This window comes from Phaenicophaeus curvirostris, chromosome 3 (assembly GCF_032191515.1).
Source record: "Phaenicophaeus curvirostris isolate KB17595 chromosome 3, BPBGC_Pcur_1.0, whole genome shotgun sequence".
Classification (NCBI taxonomy): Eukaryota; Metazoa; Chordata; class Aves; order Cuculiformes; family Cuculidae; genus Phaenicophaeus; species Phaenicophaeus curvirostris.
Window position 1 is genome coordinate 32,839,261 of NC_091394.1, and position 25,086 is coordinate 32,864,346.

At 40.3% G+C, this 25,086-nt stretch overlaps 1 protein-coding gene across 1 annotated transcript in view; it reads left to right on the forward strand.

Moving 5' to 3' along the window:
- FARS2 (phenylalanyl-tRNA synthetase 2, mitochondrial) overlaps nucleotides 1-25,086 on the forward strand; it is a 262,812-nt gene that overhangs the window by 66,196 nt on the left and 171,530 nt on the right. The window contains exons 4-5 of the mRNA XM_069853595.1: nucleotides 4,075-4,234; nucleotides 15,617-15,748. Of these exons, the coding sequence (XP_069709696.1) occupies nucleotides 4,075-4,234; nucleotides 15,617-15,748 (292 nt within the window). The remainder of the gene's footprint in view (nucleotides 1-4,074; nucleotides 4,235-15,616; nucleotides 15,749-25,086) is intronic.

Consider the following 25,086-nt stretch of genomic DNA (forward strand, 5'->3'; position numbering starts at 1 on the left):
TTAGATTTTCTTTTTGATGAGCCTCGTCGAGTGGCATTATCTTCATAATTCTTGACCCATCGGTTAAGTGTTAGAGCACATTAAGAATGTTGCGGAAATGGTTTGCTATTTGTAAGTGGATTTAGAGTGCAGCTGTTTGTTTATTTATAGGGATATTCATCAGGGCTGGGGAGTCAAAATTCATTTGTTGTGGCAAGGTTGAGTGCTGCCACATGCAGAACCTCATGTAGAGGTAGTCTTAGGTTCTGTTTTGTCTGTGCGTAGAAGTACATAAACAAGATGTATTCATTATTTTAATTGCTAGTGTATGCGTGACTGGCAGGAGGCATACATAACTGCATTGTGGAAAGATAGGATGTATTATAGTCATGGATCTTTCTGATCTGGAACTTACTACGAATGCTGTCCTGCAAAGAGATAATCTTGGATGGAATCCTAAGTGTATGGATAATGAAGGCTATCATAATGGGTAATGTTTATAATGAATAAAAAGTCTGTCAAGGGAGTGAAGAAATCTTGGGGTCTGTGTTGAAATCCCGCATGTGACTTCTTCCTTCCATGCTAGGCTGAGAAATAGTCTGAAATGCTTTTGAAGGCTCTATTATTTGTCCAGTATTTGTCCAGTTAAACCCCAAGTCTTCTCGCCATCACGTTGCCAAATTTTTTTCTAATACAGCATCAGTCAGATAGTCAGATATGCTGATAAATCCTGGTAATTCTTGTTTTATTTTTGACTTCTGCATGATGATACAATATTCAGTTTTTTGCACACCTTCACTTAAAGAAAAAAATTATTGTCCTTGCACTAGACAGACATATAGGTGGTTTATTTATGACTACTGGTAATTTCTTTTCTGGTGGTAGCAGTGACTGATCATATTCAGTACAATAAAATAATGCATTTTATTTTGGTCTGCACTAATGGAGTAAACAGACACGAAATTGTGGCATTTTGGATATGTTGGTGTTTTATACATTTGCTTAGATATCTGCTTGAGAAGAATTGACATCAAAAAGGAGCAACTGTAGGTGATTCTTCATTTTACTCAAGCTTTGTATTTCCAGGCTTTGTGTATAGAGAAATGTGGGAGTGTTTCTAATCCAAGACATGTACTTAGCACAGTTCAGTCACTGTAATAGTGAAATTGGTATATCAGTTTAAAGCTGCTCATATTGACATAGCAGTGTCAGTGAATGGAAAGAAGAGAATAAATATTAATACAACTGTAAGGCATCTTTTTTTCTCAGTATAACTCCCTCCACAGTTGTGCTGGAGTTGACAGGAGCTGATGTAGCCTCTATGGAGAATGCCAAAGTGCCTCTTGGTGCCTGACTGTAAGGAGGCTGTTTCCTTGCTGCTACCTGTCCTTTGAGGACTGCCCTAAGGCTGTGTTTTCACAGCCTGCATCAACTGGTGTCTGCACCTGTGCTGAAAGTAGCCCAGCCCTGTCCTATGTGCCAGCACATCTGTTGGTGCTGCCAGTATGCTGATGATTGATTACCAAGCTGAATTTGATCATTTTCACATTCCTTGTTTTCTGCCCTTCTTCTGGATTACTTCTTATCCAGATCCAACCTCCCAGCCTGGCTCAGTGCACTGCTGCATGGACACATGGAGAAGATGATGCATGTGGTTGGTTTGGCAGGATGAAGAGGCTGGCAGGTTAGAGGGTTGGTGTATCACTGAATGTATTTACTCTAATGGTTCTTGCATTTATTTTATTACCACATCTGATATAATCTACTAAAATAAAATTTTATTTCAGACAGTAACTGCAGTATCAACGTTTTGGGAATAATATGCTGGTAAGGAAAAGTACTTCTGTGTACTTGTTGATGCAAATGCTGTATTTTAAAAGCAGTGTCCAGACTGTATGTTCTTTGCAGTGGTCTGTGGAGCCAGTTTTAAGCTGAGGGACAAGGGGAGGATGAGGGGGAAGAGGAAGAAGTGTTTCATGTTCTGAAACACTGCCGATGGGGGAAAATTACAAATATATTTTCTAGTGTGTAAATACAGTATATTCTAGTCCAAAGGAGGAAAATCTCCATGGCCTGAAGGGTGTTTGTGGCTTACTGAGTTTAGTCTCTTCAGTCAATAGAAAGGAAAATTAGCTAGAGGTAGTTCAGAGTGGGAACCTAATTTAGTCACTCCAGGTTCCTGTGTGAGGGAGCCTGTGTCTGTCCATTGACCGCCCAGTGAGCCTAAACAGATTAACCTCCCTAGGCTGATGCTGGCCTGGAAATAACCCCTGGCTTTCAAAACCACATGCTGGGTAACTGGTGATCTGCCTGGCTGACGGTAAATGAGTTAGAGGGTGCAAAACGTTTGCTTTTTCCAGTCAATGCAAAATAATGCCAATATGAAGGAGGAGGTTTAACCTTTCAGATGAGCACTTGAATAATCTGTTATTTAAAACTGCAATACCTAGTTTTGTCAGGCTGCTGCCATTTGATTAGTAAAGGCTTTCTTTGTTAAACTGATAGATAATTATTTTATTTGGTATTCCTCTTTGTCCTCTTTTATTTTGTATTTTTCTGCAGTGCAGTAAGGGCATTAACTTGGGAGGTGTTTTCTGAGTCTGCCAGCCAAGCCTCCTTCTGGCTAGCAATACAAAGTTAAATGCTACTAATGGGATTTTTTTCTTTTATTCCCTCAATCCATTTTGCTGCTAGCTTGAGTGCTGTGTAAACTAGACTCCTTCTGCATGCATTGTGTCTGTGTGATATGTGCTAGAAGCTAGTCTTAATTAATTGTGGCCAACACTTCTAGGCTACTAGAGGTTCACTTGAACTGGTTTTAGAGCATTTAGTGCACTGAAAGCATTGAACTGCAATTAAAACAACTTCTGTGGCCATCTGTGAGTTGTTAAGGTTGCATGCTGTTCATGGCATCTCCTGAGTAAGAGCTAGTTAGGCTGGGAGGCGTAATGTAAAGAAAATCTCATTGTGTGTTTTTTTCCTCTGTGCGTGTTTGACTGTGGGAAGGTGGAGGAGGAAGGGTAGTAAAGGACGATGGAAACACTTTCACAATTAGCTCTGCCTACCCTTCAGACTTAACAGAGCTGGATGTTGTACAACTGTAAGACTTCCTAGAGAAAAAAATCTCTTCAGAGTGTAAAACTGCTTGCTTGTTACCCCAAGACACAGAGCCTCGAATGACGGGGCTAACTGAGACATTCTGTTGGTGTCTCTGAGAGGACATAGATTCATTCACTGGTAGGTATTTGCCTGGAATCACCTGGCCAGAAACATATGGGGAAGTAAAGGAAACATATCTTTAACTTGCAACAGGTGTGGTGCAGAGCGGCCTCTGCATGAAGAGCAAGTCTGTCACTTGCTTTTGTCACTTTGCAGCCTGTCCCAGTGCTTTTTAATTTATCTGGAAACCCTAGACTAAGACCATAAATCTTTAAATGCTCCATCGACAAAATTCCTGTACACAGAAAGGTGCTGCGTGGGGGAGAACACAGGAGAATGGTAGTCCTTAAATGAATAAACTCTAGCCAAGATGAATCGAATATAAGCAGCTTAAAGTGTCATTAAACTGCCAGGTTTTGGGGTGTTTTTTTGTTATTTTGTGTGTTGTCTTTGGGGTTTTTTTAAGTTTATTTGATTATAGCTTTTAAAAAATGGTGGGTTTTTCTTGGTATTTCTTTTACATCATTCAGTTACTAAAAAACGTTGAAGCAGCGGTAAACACCATTGTGTATTGTAGTTTTTGGGATATAAGTTACATGTACTGTACAGTATGCTTCATTCTGCATGATAACTTTCTAAGTAACAGAACCAGAAAAAAAGATAAATTTCCTTTATAAATTAATATTTTGCTGTAGCTAATCATATTATTTGAAGATGTGGTACAGAAATAAAACAAATCTTGTTGGAATATTTCTGTTCTTGTGATGTTTTATCTCTGCGTTTAGTGAACAGAATTTGTATAAAATCAGTCCTTACGTTTGTTTTTCATGGTCCAGACTTAGCAGGTAAGGTTTCCACTTAATAAAACTTCATTCTCTGTTTTCATTTAGAAAGTCATTGATACAACTCACGGGTGTTTTTGTGGTTTTGTTCTAGTTGTTCTCCAACATTAAAGATGGTGAAGGCTTACAGTTGTTTGAGCAAGGTCATCGCACTGCACACAAGCAAGAGTGTCACACCATGGAGGCAGTGAGGCTGGTGGAATTCAACCTGAAGCAAGTGCTCACAAAACTCATGACTCACATCTTTGGTGATGGTAGGTTCTTGTGGCTTTTTTCCTGGTCTGCTGATGGCTGTAGTCATCTGGACTTTTGAGGAACATTTTGATACATAATAAAACCGAGAGGTTTAGGCATGTTGTTGACAGCTGGTATACTTGAAAGAGCCGTGTGGGTTTTTCTCTAATGAGAAAGTGTAATAATTTTAGGAGTCTTCATTCTTATACTTTACTGTTACCTTTTTGTCTTAAGTTTGGCCACAGTTCTATCCCATTTAATGTCAGAGTAACTGGCTGATGATTGACCTTTTAGCTGTAACCTGTATTGATGGGTTATAGTTCTTTATTATTATATCCACACTGTATAAAATTATTGAGCACAGTCCGGGAGGCCACACAGACTCCTCTCTTGGTTTTCTGAAATACTGGTGCACACAGAACTGTGTTGGATTGTCAGGTTTTTGTGAAAATGTTTTGGTGTGCAGCATGTCAGGGGGATGTAGTGAACATGAATACAGGCAGGGACACGTGCCAGACCCAACTGCAGGCACTTATCTGGCAGAAGCCATGTGTTACAGTAAATGCAGTGTACCTGTCTGTCTGGGTCCTGCAAGGAGAGGCGAATCCAGCTCCAGTGCGAAGCTGTGTGGACGTCCCTCTGCTTTGTCCTCCTGGGCCTCCCTCATCCCTGATAGGACAGAGCGTGGCTGTGGCATCATACCTGGGGATGCATCAGAGCTTGGGCAGTGCTGGGCAGGGTGCAGGGCAAGGATCGTATCTCACATCAGCAGCATGGAAACTGGCAGGAGAAGGGAAGGGGTAAGTATGTGCATGTGCTGCTCTGCTGCAAACACACCTAAAGCGCCTTGAGCATTTCCATTGCGCAAATAAATTAAACCTTGCAGCTGAGAGGACACAGTATTTACTAAGTTCATACCAAGTTGAAAAATAATTGTTTTTTGGTACTTACAATGGAATGAGGAAGGGTAATGAATGTCTGTGTATACGAATGAAATATCCTCTGCTCAGAAATACGTGCTTTCAGTTTCAGGAGCTGAATTTATAAATGGTCTGAATCAAAATTGCTCTATTAATGCTGTTTCCTTGCAAGGCGGCTTCTCTTCTGGATGGATTCATTTTTCTGTTGAGGAAATACTGGATAGGATTAGCATGCATAGAGTATCCTGGCTGCTTTCAAAGCTCTTTTTAGATCACCACTGCATTTAAAGCAGTAGTTCCAAGAGTAGATTTATAATGGTAGAAAGTCATATATATGACTGTTGGAATATTTTTCTAAAAATCTGAAGCAAGCAGAACTTTTGCCAGTTTTTGTTCTATTCTACCTGGACAATTTTTTTTTTTTTTTCTTAAGTCCCTGTATTCAAACTCTCATGTCCTTGTATTTTACTTAACAGTGGCCTTTTGAAACATACAAAATTAAGATCAAAGTAAGTAATAATAAGAATGATATTTTTATCAGCCTCAGATGCTAAGGATGTTATTTCAAGTAAGCAATTTCTAGGAGTTGTTAGTGATACCTGAGACTGCAGTGACATTCTCTAACTGTTGACAGATGCTACACTTAAAGCTTCAGTGTGCTCACTATTCCTGGTTCTTCTACAGTCCACACAGAAGCTAACAAGACATTGAAAAAAAATATTCTTAAATGTTTGTAAACCTACAGACTAGAAATAGGTGCCACCTTCTTACCTATAGATTTTTTATTTTTATGGGCCCAATATTTTTTTCTGAAATACAAAGACAAGATAAGGAGCTTTAAATTTAATTATTTGTTCCTGGCCCCCTGCACCATGGAAATAGTAAGCTCTCTTCCTGTCACCTTCTTGACCTTCTTGCAAGCTGTCAATGCAAACAGCAATGTGATATTCAAAGAAACAAACTTCATGCTAGGCACTAGACATATGAGATGGGTGCAGTGCAAGTGACCTGGGCACACGTAATAAAATTTGTCTTTTGACAACTGTCATCTTTTAACTTTAGTGCTTTTTTTTTTGTCTCAATTCCTGCAGGTTTTAAATTAAAAATTAAAATATATTTTACTGCATTTATTGCTCTTGGAAAAATTATATATTTTTCCTTCATGTGGATATTCCGTAAGGCTCTATGGTCTGCTAAAAGCAAAAATTTTGTTCCTTTTATACTTCACATCAGTTGTATTATTTACAGCCTGTGCGGTCAGCAGAATGTTGCATTGAAGTTGGACATATTTTCTAGTAGGATAGCATGATCATACCTGTAGTACGCTACCGAACAGTTGCATTTTATACAGTGAACTGTTAATCATAGGCAGATTGTTTGGATTGCAAAGCAAGTCTACCATCAATGCACAGACATGCAACTTATTTTTGCATAAAGTAGCTTAGACCCAAAGTCCTGGACTTGGATAGTTGTTCTTCTGCAGTGCTTTTCTTTAGGAAGGTCAGTTCACTGACCTTTTCCCTTTTCTTGGTCTTGTTGCTGCATTGCAGATTATGTATCAGATTAGATTAGTTTATGCAATGTTTTATGAGCTAGTCTTGTTTTACCTGACTCATCCCATACTATCTGGATACTTTAGTGTAAACTGCACATGCCAGTAGCCAGTATAACAAAAGTTGCTCAAAGGTGACTAGGTTATCATTAAGAAGGTGAAAGACTTCATAAAATTCTGCACCTATGTTTATTGCCAAGGTTTGTCCTTTTGCTTCTTCTGGCTTTGCCAGCAGGCAAAGGAATGATGGATATTAGTGAGGGGGAAAGATCTGGAACATGGAATCAGTTGTCTTAAATACTTGACAACCTAAGACAGTTCCTTTTATGACATTTTCTAGTGTTATGCTGGTTTTGGTTTAGAATTCTACAAGTGATGGTCTTCCAGTTTCTTTCATGAGATTTTTCTGTCAGGAAGCTATTTCAAGTATTATGCCTAGAGATCACCTTTCTTAGTTTTCCTCTATTGCCTCGAAGTATGGTGCACACTTAAAATCCACTAATTCAACTTACACCCCCATCTCCACATGCAGATTTGACAATGTGTGAGAAGTCTGTTCTATCTCATTTTAGTTATGTTGTAATGAGCCTTTCCAAGGTTAGCTGTCTTAGGTTTCCTCATAACATCTTTCCCAACTGCAGTGTTTTCTCTGACCCTCCTGTAGTTTGTCAAAAACTTTCTGGACCCTGAATGATTCAGAAGTAATCTTACTATAGCAAGTGGAAAAGAATGACTGTGTTCTGGTTCTGTGATTTTTTTTTTTAATTTTTTTTTTTTGCTTTACATTAAATGGCCCAAAATTCACCACTGTTTCATGTTTATCTACCCAGTTCTTAGGCTCTGGTAAGAGAAGGTAGGGTAGTGAGTAATGCTGTAGTTTGAATGCTGGCTCTGCTGCTGCTGCTTCTGCTGGTTCTGACTGAAAAATCAGTAGATATCTTTGAAATCAAACGTGTTGTTTTACTCTCTCGTCTTAACTCTGTCTTACTGATATCTCCTTTGCATGGAGATCTAAGAGTGTAAGGAGTTTAGTTAAAAAAAAAAAATCATTTATTGAGGATATAATGGCCTGGCTAATAATAATGCGGGCTAACAGGTTTAAGGGCAGCCAGCTCCTGTCTGCTGCAAGTGAGGTGAATTAGTTGAAACAATTACATGCAGAGCACTTGTAAATTAGCACCCCCCTGAAACAGCCGTAGCTCGATACCTTCTGTGCTCTTCAACATCCAGCCTCTGCCCCTTTCCTTTTCTTCCTGTAGATGACTTCTTTAAAAATGATTCTCACAGCAACAAAGAGAATTTCTGGTCAGTGAAAACCATCTGGGTCTCTGGCTTTGTGGCTTCTGTGCTGTAGCCTAGCAGTACGTTGCTTTAATGTGTTGGGTTTTTTTTCCTTTTCTTTCTCTATTAGTGCCTTTAGTCAAGCCTTTTTCATTATGCGACTCAATTAGGCTAGCACTGACAGATACTTCTTTAGCTTAATATCTGGTAATGTCATTGTTTATGAGTGCAGGTTATGACCAATTTCTTACCTGAATTCAGTACTCGGGAATAAAAACAACCATTCAGGTTTTCTTTACTTGTTGGAGATGCGAACAGTTAAATTCTTGTACTGGGTTTGTGTGGCATGGTTTTGGTTGGGAGGAGTACAAAGGTGGCTTCTGTGAGAAGCTGCTAGACGCTTCCCCTATGTCTGATAGAGCCAATGCTAGCTGGCTCCAACATGGACCTGCTGCTGGCCAAGACCGAGCCCATCGGCAATGGTGGCGACACCTCTGTGGTAACATATTTAAGAAGGAGAAATAGTTGCTGTGCATCAGCAATTACAGCTGGAAGAAAGGAGTGAGAATATGTGAGAGAAAAAACTCTGCAGGCGCCACAGTCAGTGAAGGAAGAGGGGAAGGAGGTGCTCCAGGTGCCTGATCAGGGATTCCCCTGCAGCTCATGGAGACCATGGTGAGGCAGGCTGTCCCCCTGCAGAGAGAGTGGAGATTAATGATGGAGCAGATATCTACCTGCAGCCCAAGGAGGACCCTGTGCTGGAGCAGCCAGATGTGTCCAAAGGAGGCTGTGACCTCGTGGGAAGCCTGTGCTGGAGCAAGCTCCTGGCAGGAACTGTGGTCTTGTGGAGTGGAGCCAATGGCTGACATGATTTGTGACCCCATGGAGGGGGCACAACCTCGAGCAGTTTGGGAAGAACTGTAGCTCATGGGAAGGACTTATGGTGCAGAAGTTAGTGAAAAACTTGTCTTCTATGGGAGGGACCTCATGCTGGAGCAGGAGAAGAGTGTGAGGGAATGTCATCCCACCCCTCCCCTGAGGAGAAGAAAGCAACAGAGACAATGTGTAATGAGCTAACCCCAACCCCCATTCCCTGTCTCACAGTGCTGCCATGGGGGAAGGAGATAGAGAATATAGAGAGTAAAGTTAATCTTAGGAAGAAAGGTGGGATGAGGGGAAAGTGTTTAAAGACATATTTAGTTTTTGTTTTCTCATTATTTACCACTGCCAATATTTATTATTACTGGCAAAGATTAAAATTAATTTTCCCCAAGTTAAGTCTCTTTTGCTTGTGATGGTAATTGCTGAGTGATCTCCCTGTCCTTATCTCGACCCACGAGCCTTTCCTTATATTTTCTCTCCCATGTCCCGCTGAGGAGGGGAGTGCTAGAGTGGCTTTGGTGGGCACCTGGTGTCCAGCTAGTGTCAACCTGCCACACTTACTAACCAACAGACATGTGCCCACTGGAAGGACTCCTGTGGACACTCTGAGGCTGTGAAATGAGCAGGCGTCTTCTGCTAATAGAAGTCATCTTTTTGAACTGGGGAAGTTACCAAGTTTGTATTTAGTGATCAGTTTCTGGTTAGATTCAGCATTGTGCTATTTTAGGTGCCTCTCTATTTTAAAACAGATGGGCATTTCTTGGCCTCCTAAAACTTCTAGAGGCCATTTTTACCAGCATTTCTTAGGCTGTATATGAAGAAATAAATTAGACCTAATCAGGTACTGCAGAAAGCCTAATCTTTGTAATACTTTTAAATCTTTAGTGGTTTAATTTGCTGAGTTTGAGCAATGCCCTTTGTTCCTTGGGAATATATTGAGCACCAAGAGAATATTTTGTATCTAAATAATAAATGTTCCCGTTTATTCTGCAAGTCTATAGAAATGCAGTTAGAAGGCTTAATCTTGCTGAAGGCTGATCACCCTCCGCTTTTCAGTAAAGGCTTCCAGAGCCAAAAAGTCTGAAAGAACACTTGAATGTAAATTACAGAGGTATTCCCAATTGTCTTGGCTACTGTATGAATAAAATTATTGTGGTATATGGGATTTACTATTAATATAGAGAACAGAGGGAAGGCAACAGTTGGTTCTTCATTTTGAATTTGTTTTGGTTTGTTCAGATTTTTGTTTGATTGGTTATTTGCATTTAAAACAAACACCTCTTAAGTAAATTCAGAATTTAAAACGAGCTTTAAAATACTTTTTTTATCTTTTAAAATTTAATTAAGAACTAAAAGCAATGAAATCCTCTCTCCCTCCTGCCCCCGAGCTTCGTTTTAAAGTAATGAGAGGATTAAAAAGAAACCATTATCTGAATATTGTTTCTCTAGTAGTTTTAATATAATCTGCTTATAAGCAATAATATGTATCTCATTTTTCTACATAATTTTCTAGGAAATAATAGGCATTTGGAAGTTAGATTTCCTAAGAAAAAAACTGTGCAACTTTTCTTACTAAAACCTGAATCTAAGATACACAGACACAGAGACTTAGAGATAACTCATTGGCCTAGGCAAACTTTTATGATATTATGAAACGTTTCTTCTTAGGTTACTGCAGGGCCTCTTTCCTCTTTGGTCCCTTTAATTTTACTACTAAGCATAAATAAAAATTTTGATCAAGAAAATGCATTACCACAACAAAGAGAGGATGGAAGCCTTTTTATTCCTACTGGTAATTTGCTGATGGTGTCTTCGATCCTGTGTCCCCTCCTAACCTCTACCTTTGAGTAGGAGGCTCTTTTGGGGAACTTTTAATATCCATGCTGTGACTGGAGCGTTCCACCCGCCTCCTTTTACCAAACTTTCCTCTCCCATGAGGAATGGCTGGGAGAGCTGGGACTGTTCAGCCTGGAGAAAAGAAGGCTCAGGTAGACATATGTCAATCCCTGAGGATGGAGCCAGGCTCTTTTCAGCAGTGCCGAGTGACGGGGCAAGAAGCAGTGGTCACCAAGTGAAGCACAGGAGATGCTGGGCAAACATCCAGAACACCCATTTGACTCTTACAGTGACCAAGCGCTGCCACCGGTTGCGCAGAGCGGCTGTGGAGTCTCCACCCTGGGGAATATTCAGAAGCTGTCCGCACAAGGCCCTGGACGGACAGATCTAGCTGATCCTGCTTTAGCAGTAGGGTGGGACCACATGACCTCTGGATGCTTCACCCTCTCTCAGCCACTGATGAGTGTGGGGGGCTGTGTCCATTGCACGACACGGGGTTGATGGAGGGGTCTCTGTGGACCTCTGGCCCTGACGGAACAGCATTGCCATTCCCTGGTTGAGGGGACTCCAGGCACATGAGGAGGAGGGGATTGGAGCCCAGGGCTCATGAGTGGAGGTGGAGGACGGTCCCTGTGCACAAGCACAAGGGCCAGCCGTTCCCTCAGGCAAGCAGCACAGCAGGCAGGAGCGAGCCCCACAAAAGGGGCCCTCAGCCCTAGAGAACCTCCTTCTTCTCGCACCTTTGGATACCTTTCAGGCCATGCACTCCCCCTGCCCCATCCTGCCGTATTTGACAATGCACCTCTGCCAGGGAGCAGAGAGAGCAGCCAGCCAAGTGGCTGCTCACCTTTGAAGAGGGCAGCATCGCCTCAAGCTACAAAATGAAACCGCGTGGATCCCAGGAGTGTTTGCCAGCCAGGGAGCTCCCAGAGCAGCCAGGCAAGTGGCTGCTCACCTTTGAACAGGGCAGCGTTGGGTTTAGCCCCACCAGGTGACAGCACGGAACCCAAGCGTGTTTGCCAGACACGGAGCAGTCCGCCCAGGCAGAAAGGTGGCTGCTCACCTTTGCCTTTGACACAACCGAGGCACTTCCCGAAAAACGGGAGAAGGAAGGCACCTCTCAGGAGCCTCAAGAAGGGCAATCGGCCAAGAAGGAGGAACAACATCCCCCTGCCTCCTGCCATGAGAAGCACTGCCCCTGCTCACGTGACCAACGCTGTCCAGTGTGCAGCTGGGAGCACACAATTGAACAGCACGAAGGCCGGGCGTGCCTTTTGCCTAAGGCATGGGCTGAGACGCAGCTGCAGTCACCCTCCAACTGATGACGTGCAACCCATGGAGGTGGATCCAGTAGAGGACAGTGAGGAGCCAATGGAGGTGGATCCACCGGACAACAGCACGGTGCCAATGGAAGTGGATCCACCTCAATAAGAACCATCCATGGCAGTGGGTCCGCCTGCCACAGCCATCACCTGGCAGTAGTACCCCAGCATTCTTTCACAAAGGAAATTTGGAAATACCAAGGACTTCAGAGAAACACTTCACCAGTCTGCTTAACCCTTTTCTGGACAGCATCGTTGTGCTTAAGACCCCTTCTTCTCTGAGATAATTTTGCAAGAATGAAAATAAACGTTCAGCTTGCTGAGTTTAAATCAGAATCCCCCTTGTAATTCCTTCTTAGAAGTTAGTAAATTTCCTGAGACTCATATATGAAGAAAACAATCTAATTTTATTAAAAATGGGTAATGATAACCACTCCCGTTTAAATAAGGGTTTGATGATTACTTTTGATAAGGTACTAGTTTCTATACTATGTTACACAACCCTATATATGACCCAACCCCCAAACATGTACAGCACCACATTTAGCAATTGGACATGTAGCAGTAACATGAAGATGTAAGTGAAAGGAATACACATGTACTGAGGCAATCGCAAGGGAAAGTAATGGGTGGCCCATATCATGGGCTCATATAGTCAAAAGCAGGTTGTATTTGGTTTTGGGCAGCCTGATCTGGTCGAAGGCATCCCTGTCCATGAAAATTGGGCTGGAAATGGATGATCTTTATCCAGGGTTCATTCCAGCTCAAATCATACTATGACTCTATATATACATGTGAATATGCATATATACATATATTTAAGATTACGCCACCATTTCAGGAGCTTGTGGAAGTTCTTGGTGGCATGGCATATTAGCATATAGATAGTGGTGACAGAAGCCAACTGACTTCCTAACTTTTGTCCTCTCCTGTTCATGGTCTAAGAAACAGGACCTAGAACAGATAAATCAAGGAAAACCAAGTAGTTAACTTTGCTTAGTACTATCTGTCACTCTTCAGTGTTGGTCGTTTTATGTTACCAATAAATCTGAGAGAAGTGTACGGCCTTGACAGATACGGTGTTTTAGCAATTTCTTTAACTGTAGTTGGTGGTGATAGGCTTATTAAGACTGGAATGGATCAATATGCTTCAAAAACTGAACATTGACATTTATCAAGTAGTTATTGGAAAAATAAACTCTAGCCTTTGCATATTTCTAACCTTCTATGAACTTTAAGCAATGCAGTTTCAAAGCTAGAACTCTATAATCTCAAAGTAAGGAGTGGGACCAACTGGCCTGGCTTTGAAGGAGAAGTTTCCAGATTATTGGCAACAAAGTTCTCTCGCTTTTTTCCTACTTCACCTTGGAGCACTTTCACACTTGGCAGCATTAAAGCTATTTTCAGACCAGACCAGAAGGCAGTTTTTATTTTGTCCCAAGTTTGTCTTGCTCTTCACAGGTGCCTATTTATGTGATAAGTTTTGGGGTGCCTGTCCACGTTTTTTTCTGTTCATCCAGGCTGTTACTGGCTATAGATTTCTATCCTAGCTCCAAGATGTGGCTGTTTGGAGTACTGCCAGTTCTGTCTGTCAGTGGATGAGGTATTTCTATAAGCAGCAGCTTCAAAGCTCTTCTGTGTGACAGGGGACAGGACAAGAGGGAATGGCCTCAAGCTCCACCAGGGGAGATTTAGGCTGGACATGAGGAAAAAATTCTTGACAGAAAGGGTCATTGGGCACTGGAACAGGCTGCCCAGGGAGGTGGTTGAGTCACCTTCCCTGGAGGTGTTTAAGGCACGGGTGGACGAGGTGCTAAGGGGCATGGTTTAGTGTTTGATAGGAATGGTTGGACTTGATGATCCGGTGGGTCTCTTCCAACCTGATTATTCTATGATTCTATGATTCTATGAACATGAAACTGCTTAAATATTCATTGTCATCCTTTCTGCAGTTGCAAATTTTGCAAGGTACATGGAGATATTTTATATGCAATGAATGCAGAGTTGTATGGCCTTAAGATTAAAGATGAATTTGTACCAAGATGGGGAAATTTAAAAAAATGTTTTCTGCACACCTTACTATTGGATACACGCGACTTTTTGAAATCTATGGAATTTTTTTTATTGTTATGCAGACAAAAAAGAACTAAAGTGATTGCTGTAAGTCACAGTACAGTTATGAATGGTATAATTGCTAATATCTCCAGTTTCCTGAGTTCTGTGTGTAAAATTATCAAAACGCTTTTTTACTGTTGATATAACTCCCTGAGGTTTATTTTTAAGAGGGGAAAGAAAAGAACCAATATGTTTGTTTTGAAAATTGCCTCTCCATTTGAAAGCTGACAGCATCCAGAAAATTCCCCTAGTTATTATTTTATGATTTGGCTATGTATGTACACTTTTGTTGTAATGTATTGTTTCAGTAGCCACATTTAATGTTTCAGAAGTAATCAAAGAAAATCTAATCCTTGAGGCTCTCAGTATAAATCATGCAATTTTATGTTTTAAATTCCTTTTGTGAAACAACCCCAAAAGAGCTTAAAAATCAAACCAGAAGCATTAACAGTTACCATCACCCCTTATTTTTAAAACTGGTCTTGCCTGGTTGTTAATGAGTCTAATGCTGATAAGCAGTTGGCTTAACTGAAGTAAAAGATGGGCTTGGTGTTAAGGCATTAGCTCACAGACTTTGCAGTTCAATTCCCTTTCAAGGTTTTACAGTTCATGTTTTGAAGACTTTTTTTCCCATGACACCTAATGTCTAGAAAAAAATTCTTTACTGAAACAAAGCTTGCAAAAGTCATTACAAGAACTGAAACTCAAATATAATGAGGGGCTTGATAACACCTCTGCTTTTAGCGGCAGCATAGACCTCGCCCTTTTCTGGCTCTGCCAGAAACCAGGGGGTTCCCATCTCTCTGCAGTGGTACTTGCAGAGGTGCTGATCCATGTAGGAGGGAGAGTTACCCAGTGTCACCTTTCTCTTATACTTCACATCTACAAAGTTAACTTTTGTTTCCTGGATCCATAATACTCCATGTGCATTGGTATATAGCATACCTTAGTAGTGTACAATTCTGTGTATATGTATTTGTGTGTTTTAATATCTATTTTTAACTTTCCTGATTAAACATATACAGAAAGAATAGCTTTGTAGTTTAAATAGTTTCTGGTGAAAAAAGTACTTGTCTAGCTGATCCATAAAATAAGTGAGTAAAAAGTAAGGATTTTGCTTTTCCTGTGAGGCGCAGTAAGTAATTTCCTGATGCAAAGAATAACAAAATCACTGACTTTCCCATGATCTTGGCTTATTTTTGTTCAGTGTCAGGTGGTTGCTAGAGTTTGACAAATGATTGATTTGGTTTCAAAGGGTGCTTGAATTGCACAAAGTGTCTTTCATATTAGAAAAGACACGGTCATCTTTTCCCCACAAGTTTTAAGATTTATCACCTCGCACAACTGTTGTAAATTAGTTTGCTTGCTATTTATTTTCTCTGGATTGCTGTAATTGGTGTCATTAGTTGAAGGGCGAGATGTACAGATAGTTGGAGGGATGGCCTTTTAAGCATACACCCTTCATATTTATTTATTTTTTAAACTCTGCTACAGGACTGCAAGTCAGATGGGTAGACTGCTACTTCCCGTTTACTCACCCGTCCTTTGAGATGGAGATCAAGTTCCAAGGAGAATGGATGGAGGTCCTGGGCTGCGGAGTCATGGAGCAACAGCTAGTTAACTCAGGTACTGGAACTCCTTTTCTTCATTGACATCTCTATTAGAAAACAATTCCAGCACAATCAGCTTCACAGTCTGAAATGCTCCCTTCTCCCATGGTGAGTGAAAACATCTCTGTTCATGGCAGCAGCCACAAATAGTCCTGAGGAGGAATGTAGCCCTTGCAGGCTGTGGTTTCAGTGCAGCGACTGAGTGAGCACTCTGAAACCTGCAAACAGAAAGCTTGCCTGTTGTTTTGTACAACAAGATGTCAGACAGACACATGTCAGCTTTAAAAGAGAAGCTGGTGACTTAGGGTGTGCATTTTTCCAGCGTACTCAAGATGTCAAGTGCATTCGTAGTTATGATTTAAAAGTTTCATAAGCAAATAGCTTCCCCTAATATTTGGAATATCAAAGTACTCCTCTTTATTTGAAATGTAGAAAGAGGAATGCGGTGTCTTTCATACTGCTATTTGCTTGCTGGGTAAAGGGTAGGTTGTTCTTTTGGTTTGTTTTCTTTTATCCTCAGAGTGGTTATTTATGGGGTTGTAAACTGCATTAAAAGCAACATCATTTATTTAAATTCAAATTATTACAGAGCAAGTCACTGGATGTTTTAGATTTTTAGAACTTATATGTAAGTACAAAGGCAGCAGAGTAAAAATTGATGGTTTTTTTCTGCTTGTTTTTGTATTGAGGGTTTTACATGCTTGTTCTTTCATTGGCTGAGAGTCAGCAATTCTGTTTAAGCACAGGACAGACTGAATGTGCTCAGACCTCTGTCATTCAGTATCTTCTAGTACTATTTATTAGGTATTGGAGCCTTTTGGAATATGATCCATTTAGTTCACGTAAGTGTGCTTTCAGATAGCCAAGTTACTAAAGCTATTGTTGTACTTTAATGTGCTCTAAATTCTTTCTGTTGAAGTCCAAGTGTGACAGCTGTGAATGGCTCAGTTACTTGGCGCAGCTTGTTTTCTTCAAAGTTTTTGTGTATTTTAACGGGATCATTTTCTTTTTAATAGATTAATTCTCTTCCAGAGTTTCTCCCCAATGGGTTAGTGGTTAATATCAATGTTCTTTTTTAGGTTATCATGTACATGGTGTGCTAAATATAATACAGGTTCTGATCAGCCTTGGAAGTGAAGGAGTACTCTGTGATATTATTTCCATTAGATATAACCCACTAATAGCCAGGCTTTCTTCTTGAAAAATACATTGCTCATTTCTTATGTTTAGGTTCCTTTAATGTGTGTGAGAAGAGCCAAACTGTGTCTCATAAAAATTGCTTTATATATGTGTCTGTGTATGTGACTGAATTTGCATGCAACACGAATGGACAGGTTTCTACAGCAGTCAGAATTCTTAATATAATCTGCCTCAGCTCCTTTTCACCTTTCTGAATGGCGGTCTTCAAAATTATACCCCTTCTACACCAAAACTCTCCTAACTCTTTATTATTGTTTTAATTCTAATTTTGCAAGAACTCATGAATTTGGTAACTTGGGTTTAGCTTTTGAATGACCTTTAGACTTACATTATTAATGAAAACAAACAATCCAAACCAGATTCTTTCACTTTACTGGCAAGATATACCTGATTTACAGAGAATTTCACTTTTGTTTTGTTTTTCTGCTCCATCCAGGAGCTCTGCAAAAACACTTGGCTACAAAAGCTGAGTATATTGTAATTTTTGCACTGGAATTTCTTTACCAGAAATGGTGAAAAAGTTTGTTCATGATTTGTGTTGTCTAACAGTTATCTTATTTGGTTTAAAGTAACAATGAGGGCAGGGTATTTCAAAATTTTAGTCTGGTAAGGAGTTAAACACCAGTCTTGTCTGCCTACTGCTGCTCTGAGTATTTTGTTCTTTAATCATCTCTTGCAATGGTTTAAAACCCTAGTAGGTTCCTGGAATCTCAACTTGCATCTGTTTACGGTGAAGCCAAGTTTGCTATTATTAGCTGATAATTTTGGGATTTTTAGTGTGTTATAGCAGTAAGTTATCTTTGTCCAGAACTGAAAATGCACAAGTTCAGAAAGGAGATTCTCTGTGGAGAAGGATGAAGGGGGAAATTATATTTCCTAGGTCATTCATCTTTTTTTGCTAGCCGAACACAAGTGCCTTCCATAGCTATCCCACAGTTAAACAGCAGTAATTTTTTAAAGTTTCTTTATTGTTTTGTTGTTTGGTTTTTTTGTCTTTAGAATAGCCTTAATATCTCCAGTATTCATGATTAATGGATATTTCTTATTACTCTGATCCCATACCCCTAAATGTCTTTGAAACACCACAGTTTTAGTTTTAAAGCCTTCAACTATAAATGAGTGCAGATCAGCAAGGAATAGGATCTTCATCAAACTTGGGAAGGAGCTTTGTGACTTCCCAATAGCTCTGTCCTCGCACCCTTTGTTCTGAATACTGCATTTTCTTTTTTATTGGAGGTTATGTTATTTTCAGTCAATGAAGATTTCCAGTCAAAAACTGAGCTGACCTACTCAAAAACATTAGGTTGTGTGTTTGGGGATTTGTTGTTGTTGATGTTGGGTTTTTTAATCATTTGTTCACTGATAACTATTTTTTTAACTAAAGATAAGTATCCTGTCCCTCTGCATGAAAGCATCTAACCTCAGAGCCCTGACTCACACCACAGACCTACTTCCTCTGACAAGGGAATAAATGTTAGTGCCTAAACCTAGATGTTCTCTCTCCATTCTTTGTCAGGTGTCTAGAACAGGCACAGCAAACTTCCCATTTCTGTCTCAGTCTCTTCAAGGTCTCTATCAGGAATCAGCTCAGTAGGACTGAATGAAAAAGGAAATGTTTTCTTCGGCATGGATGCTTTTTTTCATTTTCACTTTGTTGAAAATGCGTATATTCACATATCTATATATATGAAGCAAAAGGAAAATGCAGAGGAACTGAAAAAGCCTTGCGGAGGGAATAAAAGACAAAGTCCATGCCACAAATGGGCCAGGATGTTAGCCCTGAGTAGCCATTTCTTTACATTAGCAGAACTTTCTGCTGGACTGGCAGGTCTCCTAATGACAATGTCCTGCCCAAAATAACTTCACTGTAGTTTTTTGGAGGTTAACCTCCTCATGGAACACATTTTGCTGGTATTGACAGATCATATTTTGGAAGTCTTGAGTGAAGAATTGTATTGTAGCTTTAATGCCCAGGCAATCAGTGTTAAATTCGTTAAGTTATGAGAATATCCTGTTGAACTTTCCTGATGCTGTCTTATGTTTCAGAAGGAGCTTTTTTTTGATTTCAATCACTTTTAAATAGAATGTGATACAGATATACATGTAAATAGAAATATATTTGCTATAGGAAAAAATCGTCAAATCTGTTCAACAATATTAGTAGTTCTCTTCATCACTTGCTTTCTTACTCTGCTCTTTTTGCCTCTTGAGGTCTGTGAAGAGTCTCTGTAGCCTGTTTTCTCCCTGTATGCTTCTTGACAAGCTAGATTTCTAGTTTCTCACTTAAGTCTACACAGCACAGGTGTGATAAAAAAACCAGATGTGACAGGCAACAGAACGAAAGAGCTTGTTACAACTCATTCCTCTGACTTGCATGGACTTTCATAGTACCTCAGTCTTGAAATGTTGCATTCTTAAATTGCTAAACCAGATCAGGATTTGCCTATGGAAGCCAGCTTCATTCTTAGTCATTTACTAGACAGTGGGGATGATCCAGTCTTCTGAACCGTTCAGACTTTTGATGTTAACAGCAGGCAAGTTTTCTGTTTTCTTGGTTTGTGGATAAACAAACACAATTTGATAAAGGCTGTAAGTAACATTTCCATTAAAGGCAATCCAGCTTTTGAGTATTTTTAGACAGTGGTTTGCATTCAGGCAAATCTCCAGCTACTAACAAAATGGAGAATATGGTGTTGCTTACTATTTTTTAACAGTGATAGTTGCTACTTTTAATGACAGTGGTTTTATATAACTGTTGAAAGAACTATGTATTACTGCAAGGATGCACAGAAACTTAAGGAATGATATTACACGTTCTCCTAAGGCTGATGGTGCTAAGCTAGAGTGATTATTTACTATAATGTGATCATAGAGGATCATTTTTATGATCTTTTAAGAATAAAATCTAACTTACTGTACTATTTAACTTTTATATTTTGTGTGCTTTGTTTTTTGTCTTAAACTGTACCTGAAAATAAAACTTCAATTGGAATGTTATATATGAATTTGTTATTAAGAAAGTTATTTTTTATTATGACTAATACACAAAAATACAGAAACTTTACTGTATAGTAGAAAGTACTTGTGGTTTTGGTCTGTGATGAGGATACAGGGAAATTTTATGGTTCAGTAGAACTAATATCAATTAGCAGCATGTATGGTGTCGTTTCTGTGCTTCAAGAGTTTGTTATCCAGGTTTTGCAAAGGTGGTATTCATTGATAGGTACCAAAGTTCCCAGGTTTGTCTGGAGGGAAATTGCCCCTTTGAATACAGGGCATTACTTACTCAGAGGCTGTGATCACATAGTGTTGCTTAGTACCTGTGAAATTGGAAGCAGTTAGGGTGTGATCTTTTGCTGATTGAAATCAATGGCAATGTTCTCAGTGCTCAGTGTTGCAGGATATGTTACCTGGGGATGAAAACGTGAAGATTGAACTAGGGCTTACCTCAAAACCAAGAGACTGAAAGCCTCAATCATTTAGAAACAAATCAAAACAAAACAAACCTCAAACCACAAAAAAACCCCTCAACCTATACAAGGTAATTCTATAATTTTTTTGGTAAGATTTCTCATGATGTTTTTTGAACTCCTGAGGTATGCAAGAAAATAACCTAAGGGTGGCACACCAAACCAATCCCAAGTCTGGAAGTCCCTGTATTATAATAGCATCCCAGTGAGGTGCCTAAAGATGAGCAAGGCAGGCACAGTTATGCTGATCCTTCCTTCCCTAATATGCTCCTGCAGCTGTCTGTTCCCTGAACCAAAACCGTAAATTTGTTTCTGGTAATCCTTGTGGAGTTTTCTTCCATTAATTTGTTGCAGTCTTTCTGAATCCCTGTAAACCTTTACTATCTGCACTGTCTTATGTAAGAACTTGCATAACTTAACTTGTATGAGGAATCACTTCCTTTTCGTTTTGATGAACAAGTCAGAGTTACAGTTAGAGCTCCTCTGTCATGTGAGAAGAGACAGTGAATATCTGCTTCCTTTTCTTTGTAGAGGGCAGTCAGAATTTGTTTAGATCTCAGTTGTAACTCTTGTCACTGGCTTCTTTACAGGCCAAAGGGGCCTGATCAGACAGTTGCTCCCTGCATGGGAACTGATCCATCTGTTCTGATAGTCATGATCACTCCTACTGACATCTTCTCCAGGTTTCTGCTATAGGATGTCAGTGTGTGATGTTCAAGCTGTGGGCGCACGCTGGCATAAAGACTCCTTTTCTTTTCCTTTTCTGATAATTCTTAATATTCCATTTTGCTCTACTGACCTTTAATGAACCTTGAGTTGAAAAATGAAGGGAGGTTTTGGTACGATGACTGCTGGAGATGGTTGCCTTTGAACACTGGCAGGTGATTTGAAAGATTCTGGCACACAGGCAACGATTCCAGCTCTAGATTTGAGCTCAGACTGAGGTCTCATTACCTAAGACTATAAATCATGAAGGCAGCTGTATTTAGGCTACCAGTAAGAGGAGTTTGTAAGAGTTTCTTGCTGGATGTAAATTTTCCTACCTTCAGCATCAGAAAGCACCACTGATATTTACAATCTTAAGAAACCCATTTTGTGTATTTTTGCTTGTTGGCTTGAATGTAGTAGGGAATGGTGTAGCAGTTTGGAAGAGGAAATGTCAGCTTTCCAGCATGAATAGTAGAAGATTGTTGTGGCATTAACAAGGAGATGAGCAGGTGCTGGACTTTCAGTATAACTGAACACCAGCTTGAGGTTGTGCAGCCTGGAAAAGAGAAGAATCTGGGAAGACCTTATTGCAGCCTTACAATATTTAACAGAGACTTATAAAAAAGATGAGGGTAGAATTTTTAGTGGGGCCTGTAGTGATAGGACAAAGGGTAATGGTTTTAAACTAAAAGAGGGTAGATTCAGACTAGATTTAAGGAAGAAATTCTTCACTATGAGGGTGGTGAATCTCTGGAACAGGTTATCTAGAGAGGTGGTAGATGCCTCATCTCTGGAAACACTCAAGTTCAGGTTAGACAGGGCCCTGAACAACCTGATCTAGTTGAAGATGTCCCTGCTTAATGCAGGGGGGTTGGGTGAGATGGCCTTTAAAAGTTCCTTCCAGCCCAAGCTATTCTATGATTCTAAGGCTATGGAGGGAACTTACTTTCAACAGTTTGAATACAACTGTTTTAAAAGTTGCTGGGCAGTCTTAGTCTTCCAATTGTGACTTTGTAGCAAAGGTGGTTTTTCTAGTAGTGTATTTTTGTTAATTTTGTGTACACTTCTACTGAAGAAAAAAATGCTAACCTTATCTACATGTCTTCATGACTTCTCTGGACCGTGTCCAGAGAAGAGCAACGAAGCTGGTGAGGGGGCTGGAGAACAAGTCTTATGAGGAGCGGCTGAGAGACCTGGGGTTGTTTAGCCTGGAGAAGAGGAGGCCAAGGGGAGACCTCATTGCTCTCTATAACTACCTGAAAGGAGGTTGTAGAGAGGAGGGTGCTGGCCTCTTCTCCCAAGTGACAGGGGACAGGACAAGGGGGAATGACCTCAAGTTCTGCCAGGGGAAATTTAGGCTGGACATTAGGAAAAAAATTTTCACGGAAAGGGTCATTGGGCACTGGAACAGGCTGCCCAGGGAGGTGGTTGATTCACCTTCCCTGGAGATGTTTAAGGCACAGGTGGATGAGGTGCTGAGGGGCACGGTTTAGTGATTGATAGGAATGGTTGGACTCAATGTTCCAGTGGGTCTTTTCCAACCTAGTGATTCTATGATCCTATGAATATGATTGAATATGATAAAAGGAGTTTATCATAACTTCTGCAAATAATTGCTTTTGTTTTAAAAGGTGGAAGTCTATTTCTCATGAGTGTACTCCTTAAACCTGATTCTTGAAGTATCAGTCATTGCCGTTTTACAGATTACAGGCTTACTTCCAAAGTTTAAGTAGTACTTGGCCCAGGCCTGCCATCTTCAGCCAAATACGAGACTTCACTTTGGCATCAATGCTGCAGTAAATAAATCTTTCTTTACTCATCTATTGAAGATCATCAAAATTCCTATCTGAGAGGAAGTAACAATTGTAAGTTCATAACCTATCCACTCCTTTTTGTTTTGCTTTTGGCAAAAGGATTATCAGTTAGGACAGTTCTGCATGAGCAGCAGATTAGTAGCTAACAGATAAGTTATGTCAGTGTTACCTTGCCGACACAGGACTTTTTTTAGGTTGCCCTTTTTTTTTGTTTTGTTTGAATTAGGAATATGTTCTTGAATCAAATTTTAGTTATGGGTGAGCTAAGTTCATATATCAAGCAGCAGGGGGTGTTTTGGGGAAGGGGAATTTAATATCTTTCATCTAGCAGGTTTTTTTCCTGCTTGGTTCTTGCCTGGTAAATTACATTAAAATGTTGGAGCAGATGGTGCATGTGGCTTAAATAGTATGCAGACCCATGTTTTGTCTATGCTAACAGCTCTCTGCTGGGACCTTGAAATAGTTAACACTGTATGTGTCTATATGAATATAGTGTACAAGGGTAAATATAATGTATTTAAAATACATTCCTGCAACTCTTCAAGGTGAAATTAAAGTTACAGAGGTATTGGTGTCTTGAGCACCTGGGGCCTCCCAAGAATATGAGGTAAAACTATTGGATGGGCTTATTCTTCCCACACAGTATCTCCAAAGCAATTCAAGTCTGCTGCATAAGCTTTACAGCTCTCCTTTACAAACGTCTCAGGGATTAAAATCTTTTCTTTTTAGGGCAGTGTCTATCTCCCATGCAACCACATCACTGAATTACCTTGATGTCTCCCAGCCTTTCTTGTGCTTATTCACCTGAGACTGTTACAAGATAGTGAATTGTTGTCGTTCCTCTTTTAAGGACTGGAATGAAAGTGCACAGGAGGCTGGTGCATATGCACACTGCAGACAAAGACTTTAGCTGCCTCAGTTAAAGTTAGCTTTACTTATACAATCAATAGAGAAAGAAGGTCTTCCTTTGTGTTTTGAACTTGCGGAGCTTGTTTTCTGACCAGTTTGCTGGGCATCCTCTTTCTATGTCTGGCTGCAAAGGGAGCCCATTCTCCTTGTTTTGGAAGGTACCTGAAGGTAAAATGAACATTCTACAAAAACACAATGTCTCAGATTAAACAAAATTAATGGAAAACTAGGAAGCATCTGAGTTTGAGTGACTTCCCAAGGGTCTCAGAAGATTCCTATGGCAGAAAGTGGAGTTGAATACAAGCTGTATCTCAGCTTCTGGGTCACCGGTGTCTCAATTCATCCTAGTGCTTTACCTGTACCTATACAGGTATAAAAGTGAACACAGAGTGAGACAAACAGGACAAATAAGTAACCAAATAAATACAGAGTGAGATAAATCTAGCTTTTTAGATTTTTGTGTATGTGGTTTTCTTCACACACACACTCCTCCCCCCAGTGCAAACAAGAAAATTAGTTGTCACAGCTGGCTAATTTTAGAGACACCCTTCTGAGCTGGCAACTGCTGAAATTTTGCTTTGGCCATTCAAACACATTGCTGGTGTGGAGTTGTGAGCTTTTAGGGAAAGATGTGACTGAATTTTTATCCTGTATTCTGCAGCACTTCATATAAATACCCACAGATGTATGTACATGGCACATCCTGAGAAGTGTGTACCTCAGGCAGTACTGAACAGTTTAAAAGGGACTACGTAATGGAACAGAGGGCCAGATTTTCCCTAAAAATCGGTGGTGATCCAGCCTGCCTGTGCACAGAGAGGAGCTGTGATTGTGGTCACCTGGGTTGCTACCAGCTACCAGTTAAGCACGCGCTTGACTCTTAATCTTTGAATAGTTCATGTAAAGGCCCAGACATGTAAGTTGAGGGATGTGGGGGACAATTAGCTGTCCTTAGTTGACTACCACGTCTATTGGCTGAAAAGGAATTTCCCATTGCCAGTGACAGCAGAAATGTCAGCTGCTTCCTCAGCATCTTCTGTCTGAGAGTTAGTGTTAGCCTCCTTTGCAACTGCAAACCTTAGTGATGGTTTGCTAGGCTTTCCAGTCCAGCAAAGGGGATGGATACAGCACTGCTACATGTTTACGTGTGAGCTGGGCCGTAGCTTGTGCTTTTAAGTTTTTGCAGGATTACTTCTGTACTCTCAGGACTTGGCAGGCTCAAGTTTCTAAAGAGCATATACTTTTAAATTAGG